General features: G+C 42.1%; 1 protein-coding gene across 1 annotated transcript in view; it reads right to left on the reverse strand.

Annotated features, from left to right (window-relative positions):
- The window catches only part of NCKAP5 (NCK associated protein 5), a 1037899-nt gene that overhangs the window by 964000 nt on the left and 59079 nt on the right, over positions 1-14820 (reverse strand). The window contains exon 2 of the mRNA XM_005676205.3: positions 10729-10858. Within this exon, the coding sequence (XP_005676262.2) occupies positions 10729-10797 (69 nt within the window). The 5' untranslated portion in view covers positions 10798-10858. The remainder of the gene's footprint in view (positions 1-10728; positions 10859-14820) is intronic.

Here is a 14820-nt window from a genome sequence, read left to right on the forward strand (position 1 = left end):
GCAAGAGGATCATAAATACTGGCTAGGCTGAGCCAAGTCAACAGAACACGGCAAGGCAACAGAAAGTAATAAAAATGCTGTTGAATTCATAGCTATGAACCCTGTGGATATTTAATAAATATTAATTGATAATAATGAACTAGAGTACAGGGTGGTAAATTACTGTGAGACAGTCAGGCTGCTGAAATGCAGCTAATATATACACAGTGGGTATACACTGCTAAATGAATGAGAAGAAAGGAAAATAAAAGTGATTTATCTGTGAGGTGCATTTTGCCTGGCACCAGAATGTATGGGTAAGAGAATATTAATAAAAGGGTGGGGAGGGGTAGCTAGAGGGGACAGGAGGAAAGTTAAGATGATAATTCAGGATCACAATAGAGCTTTCTTAGGGTCTCAGCAATTCCGCAAGTATAAACCAGGCACCTCGGAGTCCTGGTCTGTTCTTTTAAGACACTGTGGCTTTCTCAATCAATTTCTGCTTCCAGGAACTCAGAGACACCATAGATTAATGTGCACCAATTTTCTAGAGGGGGAATGAAAGCTTTCCTTCTTGAGAAGCCCCCTTCCTGATCAATATAGCCAGAGAGCAACCTCTCCTTTCTAAATCCCAGCCTGCTTGCTTGCACCATTGCATACCTGCTAGTATTACTATGATTCCTGTACATGTGATTAGATTTCTTAAGCTTTGTAAAGCAGAAATCATGCCATGCATTTATTAGCACTCACTTTACAGTGCTTCAGACCTGTTAGATGCTCAGTGTCTGTGCTGATTCATTAGGAAGTCTAGAAAGAAAAGCAACCCACCTATCAGAGAGGACACCCCAGCTACCTTTTGGGTTTGAGGACCTGCTTTTAAGGCGATCGATGAAAGCTCTATCTCTTGTTAGGGACAAAGTACTAGAGAGAGTCCGCTGCAGGAATGATCTTAGGCTGCCAGAGAATGATGCAGAAAACTCAGTTGCCATGGAAACTTGTGTGATCTGATGATTCCCACTGTTGAAAGATGGAGAGACACCAGGAGAATGACAAGCAGATCTCTGAGTCTTAAGACAACACAGAACACGCCAAGCAAATGTCTCTGTCCATTTGCGCTTATTTCTTGTGTAGAGGTAGTTTCATTTCATCATCTACTCATAACACAGTGTTTGCAAAGAGCTTTCAAAACTTTCCCAGTTCCTGGTTTGATTTGGTGATCTGTGAGATGCTGCGTATGCACAGCAGGCAGACAGCACTCACGGCAGCAGCTGAGCGCAGGTGATGGAAGCAGGTGCTATTGAGACCTGCTCTGTGACCTGGGGAAGGGAAGCCATCTGTGTGCAGGTGCTACAGGCTGGACTTTCTAGGCTAACAGCAGGTAGTGCCACCTAACCATTCTTGAGTCAGATGCCCTTGAGAATCTGATTATACTTGTGGACTTACCCCTCAGAAAAATGCACTTAAGCATATACACATAAAATCTAATGTACTTCAGAAAATTTAAACCTCTGGAATCTTGTCATAAATGTGCCCTATCAAGCACCTTGTGACTCAGGGTCCAGATACAGTAAAATTTCTGATGTATAATAATAAAAACTAGCCACACATTAGACTCATCCCTGGGCAAACCAGAAGAAGCAGAATATCATGGACCCTCCCACCCAGCATTCAGTGTTTTCCAAGTAGTTGCATCTTCCCTCATACCCAGTGTTTCCAGCTGGTTGGTGCATGCCATAAACAGCTACTCACTGGTACATTCACTCACTCATTCATTTCGTGGAAAGTTTTCTATGCATCAGACTCTAGGGATACAAATATGAGTATGAAAAGGCTCATGTCCTCAAAGGGCATTCAGTTCAGTCAGGGCTGACTGTGCTCCCCTGGGGCCATTCAGCCATGTCTGGAGGCCATTTTGGTCATCGCAACTGAAGGAAGAGTGCTATTGACATCCAGTAGGTAGAAGCCAGGGATGCTGCTTTACATTCTACAATGCACAGGACAGCCCTCACAACAAAGAAATACAGGGTCCAAAATGTCAGTAGTGCCTCAGTTGAGGTTCTTCAGTGGACAAGCTTGTGCTCAAGCGGTACATGTGGAGATAAAGATCAGAAGTGACTCTTACAGCACCTTAGGAAAGGACATTTTAATAAGAACTCTGATTTATTTATTTACATCTGCCTGATTTTCAATAATGAGATGAAGAAAAGAAGAGAGAGATGAGTCATTTAAGGGGAGCCATCATCATAATAAAGGTAGACCCTCCTATGGGTGACATCGGAGGAAGGGGCACCAATTGCAAGGAGTGGGCAAACACATGACATATTTTGGGAATCTCCTCATGGGAAACGATGCTGGTGCCATATGCATCTCCATCAGGCAGTGGCCCAGTCAAAAGGTGGTCCAGCCATTTGGTAGGCATCGCTCAGGTCATACTCCCTGCTTCTTACTGGGGAACACCTGTATTTTTTATGAACCCCATCATTCACCACTTTCTCCCAATTCTACTCCTATCTAGTAAATAATTTCACCTTGTACATGTACATACCACAATCATTCTCATATGGCTAAAAACATTAACTTACAGATAAGTTATATATTATAAATATGTATTTATCATATATATATATATTGTACGTGTATTACAAAGTTTAACCTTTGTAGAAGTTGGTTCCAAGACCTGGTTCATATGAAAAAACACAAGACCAGATTAGGTCTAGACCAAGTTTCAACACATGCAGTTTTTTATTTTTTATAACCCTCCACCTCCAACCTCTGCCCCTTGACAATTCTTTTGTCAAAATCAGGACCAGCCCTCTGTCATCAGGAGGCAAAGATATGGCAGAGTAGGCAAAGCACATGTAAACCTCTAGCCCTGCTGAGTCTGGGGCTCTTTATGGTTGGGAAGCAATCACGTGAGGAGCTCCCAGTCACTGGCAGAAAATTTTCTGCTTCCAAGCTGCACAGCAGAGAGTAGTCTAGAGGTAGCCAGATCTGAGTTGAAATCCCAGCTCATCACTCACTCTAATTCCCTTTGCAGTCCTCTAGCCTTGAGGAAGTTGATGAGCTCATTAAGCCTCAGATTTCTCATTTGTAAAATAGGAATAATTAGAGTTCCTACTTTAAAGGGCTTCATGAGTATTAAATGACAGTTTCAGTTTCCACCTAAAGTACTGAGCAGAGTGCCTGGCACATAGTAAGCCTCAACAAATTGCCACTATTATTACTAAGGAAAGAAAGCCCTCCTGGTTGAGATTCAATGCATGACTCGATGTCTGCTAAGGTGGTTTCTGTATTAGACTCAACCAGCCCCACTGCTGACACTCTAAGCCCCTTGGCTTGGGCATGGTCTACACATGGTCCTCTGTTCTTACTCTCCCTTCAGACTCTGTACCCAGCAGTAGCATTGCTCAGTTCTTTAACCTCCCTTCCACCACTGTTCTCATCTCTTTCTGTTTGTCCAGAGCCCCTTTACAACCCTTAGCAACGAGGTATTGTGGGCTGTGCCCACTTGGCCAAACCTCTCCGGTCTTCCCCACCCACCACCCACACCCCTGAATCTGCCCTGAATCAATCCATAATCCCCATGAATCTATCCATAATCCCCATGATCTATCCATAGTCCCCAACGATCTGTGCTGAATCTGCCCTGAATCTATCCATAGTCCCCAAGGATCTGTGTTGCCAGAGAGCAGCTGGACAGGGTATTTCTCCAGTCCTCTCTTGACCTGCCACGATGGTCAAGATGCTGGGCTAAGCTAGTAGGCAGATTCACTAGGCAAATATCCATATAAGGATCTGACACTTCTCAAACTCTACAGTTTCCCACTTTTAAGGGGAGCAGTCAGATTCAGCAAGCCCCTTCAGAAAGGTGAATAACCTAGATAAAAGCTGGTCTATTCTCCATTGTTGCTTCTTCTTTAAAAAAGACTGGCTGAATCCTCAGACATCAAACCATACCCTCCAACTCTAGGCTCCAATGCATGGTCTGTTCTTAGGACATCTAACAGATGGCTAAGAGAATAGCCCCATTAGAGGGAAAAATGTGGTTGGGAAATAAGAAGCTCCCTCACACTCCTTGACCCTCCTTCACTTGATGCTCACTTGGGAAATCTCAAACAATCTTGACACCAGAGAACAAAGGTCAAGCTTCCCAGGGGACAGCTTGGCCTTCACCCAGTGGTCACAGCACTGAGTAAACCATACTTTACATTTGCTTCCAACAGTAGAACTGGTCAAGGGTAGTTAGGATTTGAGTAGCTAGAAACCTCCTGCAAACTGGTAGTTTCTGCACAGCATCCCTCCAGTGAGGGGTGGTCCAACTATAATACCAAAAGAGTAGAGAAGGCTGAAGAAATGCCTGCAGCATTCCAAGGTGCAGATTTTTTCCTGAGTATTCACAATCTAATGGCTACTTTGAGCCACACTAACCATGATCTTACTTCATGTTTAGAAAAAGTCTCAGTGAGTTGGGAACCTTCTAAAATCTTTCCCTTTGCTCAACTTCTGGCCACTTGAAGATCTTCATTTTTATGTTAATAGCCTCAGCCTATCCCTTTGCCTGCCTTGGTGTATTGTGTATCCTAAAGGGAAACACAAGTCACTACTCAGAAAGGCAGCACTCAGGACAAATCCAACCTGGACTCTTAAGTTTCCCATTTCTGTAATGTGTGCATATACCCTGTAGAATCCAGCCTGCTGCCTGTCTTTGTAAATAAAGTGTTATTGGCACACAAGTCCCGCCCACTGATTCGTGTCTTGTCTGTGTCTGCTCTCAGGCTACAACGACAGAGTTGAATCGTCATGACTCCTCCTTGGGCCTGCAAAGACTCAACTGGTCACTCTCCGGCTGTTTAGTTTGCTGAGCCCTACTTTGAATAGCTTCCAGTCACTAAACATGGGGATATAACTGAAGATAAAACAGCAGAAAGGTTTAATTCTGTGTGTTAGTCAGAGCTCTGTGTGTGTGTGTGTGTATGTGTGTGTGTATGAATAAAGAGATTTATTATGAGAGATTATACTTGTGATTATGGAGGCTGAGAAGTCCCATCACTCTCTGGGAGATGGAGGCCCAGGAAAGCTGGTGCTATAGTTGATTCTAAACCCCAAGGCCTGGGAATCAGGGAGCCAGTGATACAGGTCTCAGTCTGAGTACAAAGGCCTAACAACCAGGAACACCCTTGTCTGAGGACAGAAGAAGATGAATTCACCCACCGTCTGCCTTTTTGTTCTATATAGGCACTCAACAGATCAGACAATATCCACCCCCATTGAGTAAAGCAGTCTTCTGTGTTCAGCCTACCAATGCAAATCCTAATCTCTGATGGAAACACCAGCAAGACACACCCAGAAATAATGTTTTGCCAGCTATCTTGGCATCCCTTAGCCCAGTTGAAGTGAATATAAAATTAACCATTACAATTTGATATAAGGAAGAAGTTTTCCTGGGAAAAAAATAATTCAGCAATGAAGTAAGTTGTCACCAAGGGGCATAGCACAATATCCGTGGGTTGCCTCTTTCTCTTCTATCTCAGTCTTCACTTCCTAAATTCTCTCCATTGCTTCAAAGAACAGCTATAACTGCAACTTCTGTGGTATCTCCTTACATCCTCCCAGAAGGATCTCAACTCCTATCACTGTCAATGTCACACCTGATTTACCTTCTCTGTGTTATGTCATTTTTTCCTCTTTAGTAGGTTAGCTTCTGCAGATGAACTATAAACACTTTGAGAAGGAGTATTACCTTGTATCAGGCAGGGGCACCCTGCAGGAAAAAGATAGCACACCCAAACCACCTAATTGAGGAAATTTAAAAACAAACCAATGTGAGATGGACTGGCGACATCCAGGAATCATCACTACCATAATGTTTGTAGGAACCTGGGGAGAGAGCAAGTGCCAGAACACAGAGAGCTGTGATTATAACCACAGCTACAGTTGTGGGATAGGATTGCCCAACAAAAGCCGTGGACTTGGGAAGAGTAGCCCAGTCACTGTGGTCCACAGCCAGGCAGGGAGACAGCAGGAAAACAATTACCTTGACCTCTGTCTCCTCCCAACCAATGACGTCCTGCTAGGTCAACCCATTGGCCAAACTGAACGAGCTGCCAGAAGGCCAGGAATTCTTTTGACAAGGTCCATGCGGTACATCCTGCAGGGAAGGACAGCCAGGTAGAGAAGGATGGAGTGCAACTGGAGTGGTGGTGGGGTGGGGGAATGGCAACTATCCAGCACATCCCATGGCTACTAAAGCATCTTATATATAAAGCAGGTTTTCAGTGGTGCTTGTTGATCCACAAAGTTAATGTAGCCTGTGGAAGGCCTAATTACTCTAATGATTTGGATGCAACCCATCAAAGAGGTTGAAGGATGAACTGAAGGTCAAGCATAGGGCCTTTCCTGCTGCCACAAATCTATCAAAACTGTGCTGAGGTTAGGTGTAAGGATCTAGTACGTTTTGTCTTCCTTTGGTGAGGGAGAAAGGATTGGGGTACCAACTGCAATTCATCATTCATAAGAGAAACCGTTACACCTATCTGTACTTAAAAGCAAAAAGCATTCTTTCCAAAATTGAAAGAGAATCTTTGCTCTTGAAATGTGAGCTGGTAAAAATGATAATTCACTCCCTGACTTGCTCATCAGTTAAATGCTATCACAGCTATAAGTGTCAAATAGCTAAACACATAGCCTGGGGATGATTCTTACAAATAAAGCACATTATGAAATGCTGACTTTTTCTGATCAGAAAACATCCTGGGGTATGGGCTGAAGAGCTCTGGGTCAAGAAGAGGCCCCAATTCCTGGGGTGATTTTTATTGTTATCATAGAGAAGACTGTGCTTGCCATGGATATGTAGCTACTTGGCACACTCCTACTAGGGGGAGGCAAATGTGCAATCACTTGTCTTTCTCTCAGGGTCTTTACCCCTGACATTGAAACATATGTTTCATTTCAGTTTCACTTCCCTGCCACGTTTGTCTTTAAAAGGATGATTTACCAAGTAAAAAATCATCAACATCAAAGAATACTCAACCCTTACTAGAGTGAGCATGTGTGCAGACACACACACACACGCCCTCCCCATGTCACATCCTGAAAGAAAAACTGTGACCAAGGACCACAAACTCATATTCCCGCATTTGCAGCTTTTCTTCAGTATCTCAACTGTGAGGTTTTTTATTCTGTGGTTCTTCAAGTATAAAATTTTAAAAACTGTTGCAGGGGGGCAATAATTTCTACTCAACATTTCACGATTTGATTATGAAAAATAAAAAGTGTAATGAAGTTAATAGCCCGTTATCCTTGCAGTACATTCTGAGGAATTTTTTGCCTGCAAAAATCTGTAAGTGGAAATTACCTCTGGGCCCTCTAATTCTCAAAAATACGGCTCATAACGATTACTGCAGTGGAATGTCAAGACTTAAGAGTTCAGTATGTTTCTCTTTCCTCTGCTCAGTTTTCCAAAAGGATCTTCTCTTACTGGGTTATTATTAAAGAAAGAAAAACAAAGAAGTGAATCTTCAGGTTGGAAACTTCACTTCTACTCTTGGCTGTACCCTAGTTGTGTAGCCTCAGGGAAAGCATTTAACCCTGCTGATTATTAACTATCAGCTTGGCCAAAAAGTTTGTTTGGGTTTTTCCATAACATTTACTGAAAAAAATATGAATGAATTTTTTGACCAACCCAATACTTTTTCTGTAAAGTGGGGGCACTAGATAACCCATTCTCAAATTGCATTCTACAATTTAAAAATAGAATAGAATAGACTGGGATAGAATGACACAAAGTAAACATGCCTTGGGAATGAAGTGTGTGTGATATAATACCAGGTGTTTCTTAATTTTTTTTTTCCCTTGTATTTCCCAGAAACCTTGGTCTAGAATCATCCTTGTGTGCTTCTTGCCTAGTTATTTGTGTGGTTTTGGCATGGAGCCCAAGAAGAGGACAAAGTCTTGGGTTCAAGTCCCTTACAGGCCAGTCAGCTTTAATCTCCCTCATCTGTTTCTCTTAGCGTCACAATAAAATTCACTAAAGGGCCTTTCAATGGGTCTCACCCTAAAAACCAACCTGACAAGAATCACCTTGCTGTCATTGTTCCACCAGTGGCATCCTATGTGAGGAAAGAACATAACAGTGAAATAGAAGACAAAAATCAGTCATATGGCCTGTATTGTATAATGATTAATGGTATTCAAGCATTCCTATACATGGAGCCACAGAGTCATAGGAGAGCACACCCACACACTCTTTCAGGATTTTCCCAACATTCTCATGCAAATGTCACACTCAATCTGCCTCCAGGAAACAAGGAAGATATTTCATTAGTGCAAAAACCCTTCCAATCATCATTTAGGGAGATTTAACAGGTTGATGATTCTCAAGTGGTACCAAGCAACACATTCTTTTCATAGTGCTCTCTGACACTGTAAGTAAAGAAACAGATCCACAGCCCTCACAAGACTCAGGCTAGAGCCACATGCCAATGGGAATGCAAGCTCAGCTTGGGGATTTCAGCCCACACAGGTAATATGAAGGGCTTTGATTTATGCTCACAGTCAAGTCTGCCCTAAGGAAAATTTAAATGTGGGCAAAACTTCATTGAAACACCTTCTCTGATTTTCAGATTCCTCATACCCTTGTGATAATCCATGTCCCCTTTCCTCCTTGCCCCAACCCAGTCCTGCACACCAGGACTCCATGCTCTGCATGTGTTTCTTTACCAATAACTTCAACAAAATTCTACTCATCTGGCTGACACCTGAGGATGATCCAAGACCTTTTATTAGTGAGTGCTACTGTGAATGATTAAAAGACAATAGCTTACACTGTTTGGGAGAAACATCTTAGGAACTTGTTTGGACATCAGCGAATTTTCGAAGATAGCTGCTCTCATTTAGGGATCCCAGACCTCAGCTGCAACATTTCCAGCCTCCAGCCACTCCTGCTCGCTTCAGAAAGGCCACCACAGTCTAAAGGGCTCTGGTCAATCTATCCTGTTACTGTTTGTCCTGAATTCAAGGGTTCTTATATACTGACAGACTCTCACAGTTTGCCTCAAGTCTGAAGTCAAGGGGAGATTCTATCAGCAACCAAGGACCTTTGTTCAGTCCTGAATGGTGGCTTTTTCCTTCAATTCCAGGGCTTGTCCTTATATTGTGCTCCAAAGCATATAGTTATACCATCCCTTAGAATGTCTAGTTTGTTAATATGAATACACTGTACCCTTAAAGCTGTTAGTCCATTTTACCTTCATTTCAAAAATCTGAAAATAAGGCTAGCATATTCCTGAACTCTTGGTGAAATTTAAATGTGAATAAAATAGTATGATACCCTCCTCCAATCAAACAAAGACAATAGCTTAGCTTAGCTTCTTTGAGCCCTAAGGCAGAATTATGAGCTTTAGGTAGTAATCAGTAAGGATGATGCTTCTGGGTTTAGAGAAACTTTCTTTTACTACTCATATTATATATACAATGTGAGTGCCTGGCTAGGCATAAGACAGACCCTACTGGCAGATTGATATGTAAGAAGTGTTTCCTTTGGCAAAGAGAAAAAGGGGAAGCTGAGAAATTTTTTTTTTATTCTAAGTTTCCCTAGAAGTTGCAAAGGGTATAGACAGAAACACACACACACACACACACACACACACACACACACACACTATTTTCACCACACTCTACCTAGAGACAGAAAAACCTCAGAGATGAGAAGAAGGTACATCCATTGGGAGAAGAACTTAAAATCCTATAAGAGTTCTTAGCCTCTGAAGGCATGTTGCTCAGTACCTACCTCAGTCAGAGAGACGGAAAAGTTGATGTTAATAACCGAAGAACTAGACACAAAAGTTTAATGCAATCCTTTTCTCAATTCCCAGAAACTCACATCTATGAACAGTTTGTGATGTGAAACCTTAGCAGTCAGAGATTGGAAAAGGGCAATTGATAAATCACTTCAACAAATCTTTTATTGGACATTTACTCTGACCCAAATTCCAGGCCAGGAACCGGGAAGACACAGAATGAATAAACCACGTTCCTCAACAACATGCCAAAGAAGGAACTAAGCTACATTTTCATGTGAGTAAATGGCCAAAAGAGAAAGGAGTGACTTGCTCCATTTGGTTTCTTATTCTGTTCAGATGCTACTTGAGTAAGTGACCAAAGCATCTTAGTTCAGACTGTGAAAGAAGCACCAACATTCAGAAATCACTGATTTAGTCTATTTCTTTGAACTAACCAGATTCTCATACATGAAACCCAACCAATTTAAGAATGATGATTATCAGCGTTCAAACTTTAAAAAGTTTATGGACCAAGGAACTAATTTCTACACCTAAGATCTCAGAGATTTTCTCTTCTCTTCAGTATTAGAAACCCTACTGAATTCTTGTTCAACTTATCCCCAAAGATAAGATAAGTGGGTGATAGAACAACTATAAATAGGCTTGGCATTTGGCATTAGCTGTACAGTAGTGTTTTTGTATGGGTTAAAGTCCACTTCAGCTGGAATTAATGTAATTACATGTAATGCTGACAGATTATGACATTTGCCTATTAGGACACTATACAAACATTCCAATAACTTGCTGGCTTTTGACTTTGTAAAAAAATAAGTGAAACAAAAATCCCAGGGGATATTGCTAACAGGGTAACTGGAATGGAGGCTTTTGAAAGCATGGGGTTCAAGAAATCACAAAGAATAATGCATTTCAAGCCAAAATATATAGAGTGTAATGAATATTTAGTACTTACCACGAGACTGCTATCTAAAGACAGCCTTTTCCCAAAGTCCCTTTTCTCAAGCTGTCTCTTTCCCTCCATGGGTGAAGTGATTTATTTTCCTTTGTGATTTATAAGAATTCCCCTTCTGTTGCCAGGGTCACTGCAAAAAGTGAACATGTGTTTTACTATCTGAGTGAATAGTGTTTAGACCCTTGTTTTTCACTTTCTAACCAAGTGTTGAATCCAAAAATACCCAGGCCCATATCATAAGTTTAGAACTGGACTCAGAAGCTCTCTCCAGCTGCCAAGGTCAGAGTAGTCTTCATGGAGGCCCCTGTGTTTTCACAGGTTTTGCTAACCGAGTTGGGGAATGGGTTTGCAGGTCAAATCAGCAGACTGTGGTGGAGAAAAGCAAACAGTTTCATGCCACACTTGTTTCATACCCGTCTTCTCTCTCTTTGCCAGCATCAACCTGTTGCCAAGTACATAGCTGCTGTCTGCAAATTCCAGGAGAGCAAACGAACAAAGCCACACTCCATATCCTAGAGTTGTTGAGTCCAAAACCCAATGAGGGGAAACTGAAGCCTGAACATTACTGTCAATATTTAATTTAAAAATACTTAATTTAAACCTGTTTGAGGAACATTATAAGAAACATTCACTTTGGGATGGGTTGAATCAGAATGAATGGTGATGACATCATTATCGTTACTGAGTGATTTGAACTCCCACTGAATTACCTCAAATCAGATAGAGTCAACCCCTGCACTCCACTGAGTTGCTTGCTCTATAATGATTCAGAATTCTGTTTCATAACGATGCATTATATGTATTAAACACTAGCTTCCAGTTTTTACCAAGATATAAAATGCTGGAAATGAAAGAAAGGTTTAAGTCCAGGCGTTTCTACCTACTAGCCAAGTGACCTTGTACAAGACACTGAGGTTCTCTGAAGCTAATCTTTCTCCACTGCAACAACAGATAAAAAATGGCCATCAAATAATGTATATAAAAATGGTTTAAATGACAACTTATGTTTAAGTTCTAATTACACAAAGATTATGTTAAAAACCAGCTAACCTTAAATACAAGTCAACATAATTTAATATATCTTTGATAATTCAGAAGTTACTCTGAGGTACAGAAATTGGTCATCGTCTGCAGAAAACACTCTTTATATCAGTCATTGTACTGCCAATATAGGAAGAGCTGAGATTAACAAAATACCATACCAATCGGTTTCTAATAGAACTGAGAAGAAATACCTTTTAGAATTATTCCAACTGCTCCAAGTTTAACTAGGATACAACAGATGAGACTGCACAGCCCATACGCAGTATGTGGCCTCTTTCCCTTGGTTTCCTCTGCCAGGAAGAGAGTTGAGACAGCTGTGCCCCAGGCAGGGTTTGCCCACATTATAGTCAATTTGTCAGAAACTGATGGGCTCCTTTTCCAGTACACATTCCCTCCTCCATCTTAATCATTCCATCTCTTGTTTTCAGAAACATTCATTTTAATTCATTACTAGTCCACTCAGAAACTCCTAGGAGTCCACTCTAACAAGGATAAAATCCAAAATTTTCAATATCACGTTCAAGTTCCTGCCAACCAGTCTTTTACAATCCCCAAACACACTAAGAGGGTTTCCCAGGTGGTGCTAGTGGTAAAAACCTGCTTGCCAATGTGGGTAGATGTAAGAGATGTGGGTGTGATCCGTGGGTCGGTAAGATTCCCTGGAGGAGGGCATGGCAACCCACTCCAGATTCTTTCCTGGAGAATCCCAGGGACAGAGGAGTCTGGAGGGCTACCGTCCATGGGGTCACAAAGAGTTGGAGGTGACTGAGCACATGAGTCAACTGAAATTTATTTGGGAGCTTGTCTTTCCTGCTTTCAGCTGTCCCCAACCGTTTTGCAGCCACCTCCTCATCTCTATGACTTTACGCACTGGTGACTCAGAATACTCTCTGTGATAATCAGTCCAGCTACAGAGACCACTCAGACCCTGAGAAGTCCCTGTCCAACAAAAGCATACTATCCTGAGTCTTATTCCCAAGAACTTTGGGGTTTAATAGATCACAATAGATGATACTTTGGCATTTAGCTCATATTTATGAACATTATTGATTGGAGGATTTTTGCAGAAACTAATGTGTGTGTTTGGCACATTGTTATTTAAGTGAATATTGATAAGTTTCCACTCTATAACATTTGGATAAAAAAAGATGTATTAATACATCTCTGGTCAATAAGTTGTTAAGTGCCTAATAAGTGGAGGACTCAATATTTCTGTTGTGTTGTGTTTGCAAAACAGCCACATATAACAAAGATCAAGCCCTTGCCTTCATGAAAATTAGTGGGAGGTGTGCGTGTGTGTGTGTGGGTGTGGGTGTGTGTGTGTGGGTGTGTGTGTGTGTGTCCAGCCCATGGACTGTAGCCCACCAGGCTCCTCTGTCCATGGGCTTCTCCAGGCAAGAATACTGGAGCAGGTTGCCATTCCCTACTTCAGGTGATGTTCCTGACCCAGGGATCAAACCCACGTTTCTTGTATCTCTTGCATTGGCAGGTGAGCTCTTTACCACTGAGCCACCTGGGAAGACCAGTGGGATGATACAGAAAACAAATAAATAAACAATTCCAAATTATGATAGATGCCTGCTACTGATGCCAAGCTTGGCCCCTCTAGACTGGTGAAGAACTGAATCTCAGAGACAGACTTTTGGGTGAAGTAGAAAAGGATGGCTTTAATGCTTTGCCAGGCAAAGTGGGACACAGTGAGATCTCACCCTTGAAAACTTTGCGTCCCACCTCAGAGGACTTGATGAGGGGTTTTATAACAATGGTTCAAAGGTGGGGTCTCTGACAAGACTAGGGTGTGTGTAGGGCCTGCACTCCCTTAACCTTGCCTCAGGTGGTCAGTTCTCCCAAACTTGATGAGCTTTCTGGTCTCTTCAGTCTTGCCTTTAATGGTTTTGTGATTGCTCCTCCCTTCATTAGAAACTGTTCAAATCTGCCCTTTGGAACTCAGGGAAGGTCCTTGGGGGTGGAGTCTTACCTTTCAGAAACAGGGGGGGAAAAAAAGCCCTCTGTGTCCCGGAGCCCCATAGGGCCTAGACTGGTTTCACTATGAGGAAATAACCACCAGTAGTTGGTATAACATAGGGTCAGGTATAAAAAAAGAGAACAAATTTTAGATAGAATGGCAAGGGGAGGAGCTAGACATATAAAAGCATGGGTAAAGAGCATTCCCAGTAGAGAGGTCAGTCTTTCTGCTGGGAAATAGCTGGGAAAAAGGTTTGTGTGCCCCAAAACTTGGGACCATGTTCTTAGGAATAAAGCAAGTTAGGAAGAGTCTGAGAAAAGCTCTAAAATGTAACAACTAGATCACACAGGATCTGGTAGGTCAAGGTGACTTGTTTGTTCTAAACACAATGGTTAATCTTTAGATTTGATTCTCTACTGTTTACCAATTGATCATGTTAAACAAATTATTATTGTTGTTCTGTTTGTGACATCAGTTCAGTTCAGTCCAGTCACTCAGTCGTGTCCAGCTCTTTGCAACCCCGTGGACTGCAGCACGCGAGGCTTCACTGTCCATCACCAACTCCCAGAGCTTGCTCGAACTCAATGTTCATCAAGTTGGTGAAGCCATCCAAGCATCTCATTCTCTATCGTCCCCTTCTCCTATTGCCTTCAATCTTTTCCAGCATCAGGGGCTTTTCCAATGAGTCTGTTCTTCGCATCAGGTTGCCGAAGTATTGGAGCTTCAGCATCAGTCTTTCCAATGACTAGTCAGGACTGATTTCCTTTAGGATTGACTGATTTGATCTCCAAGCCATCCAAGGAACTCTCAGGAGTCTTCTCCAACATCACAGTTCAACAGCATCAGTTCTTTGGCACTCAGCTTTCCTTATGGTCCAACTCTCACATCCACACATGACTACTGGAAAAAACATAGCTTTGACTATACAGATCTTTGTCAGCAAAGTAATGTCTCTGTTTTTTAATATGCTGTCTAGGTTGGTCATAACTTTTCTTCCAAGGAGCAAGTGTCTTTTAGTTTCAAGGCTGCAGTCACCATCTGCAGTGATTTTGCAGGTGAAGAGGATAAAGTCTGTCACTGTT

Source organism: Capra hircus, chromosome 2, assembly GCF_001704415.2.
Source record: "Capra hircus breed San Clemente chromosome 2, ASM170441v1, whole genome shotgun sequence".
Taxonomy (NCBI): Eukaryota; Metazoa; Chordata; class Mammalia; order Artiodactyla; family Bovidae; genus Capra; species Capra hircus.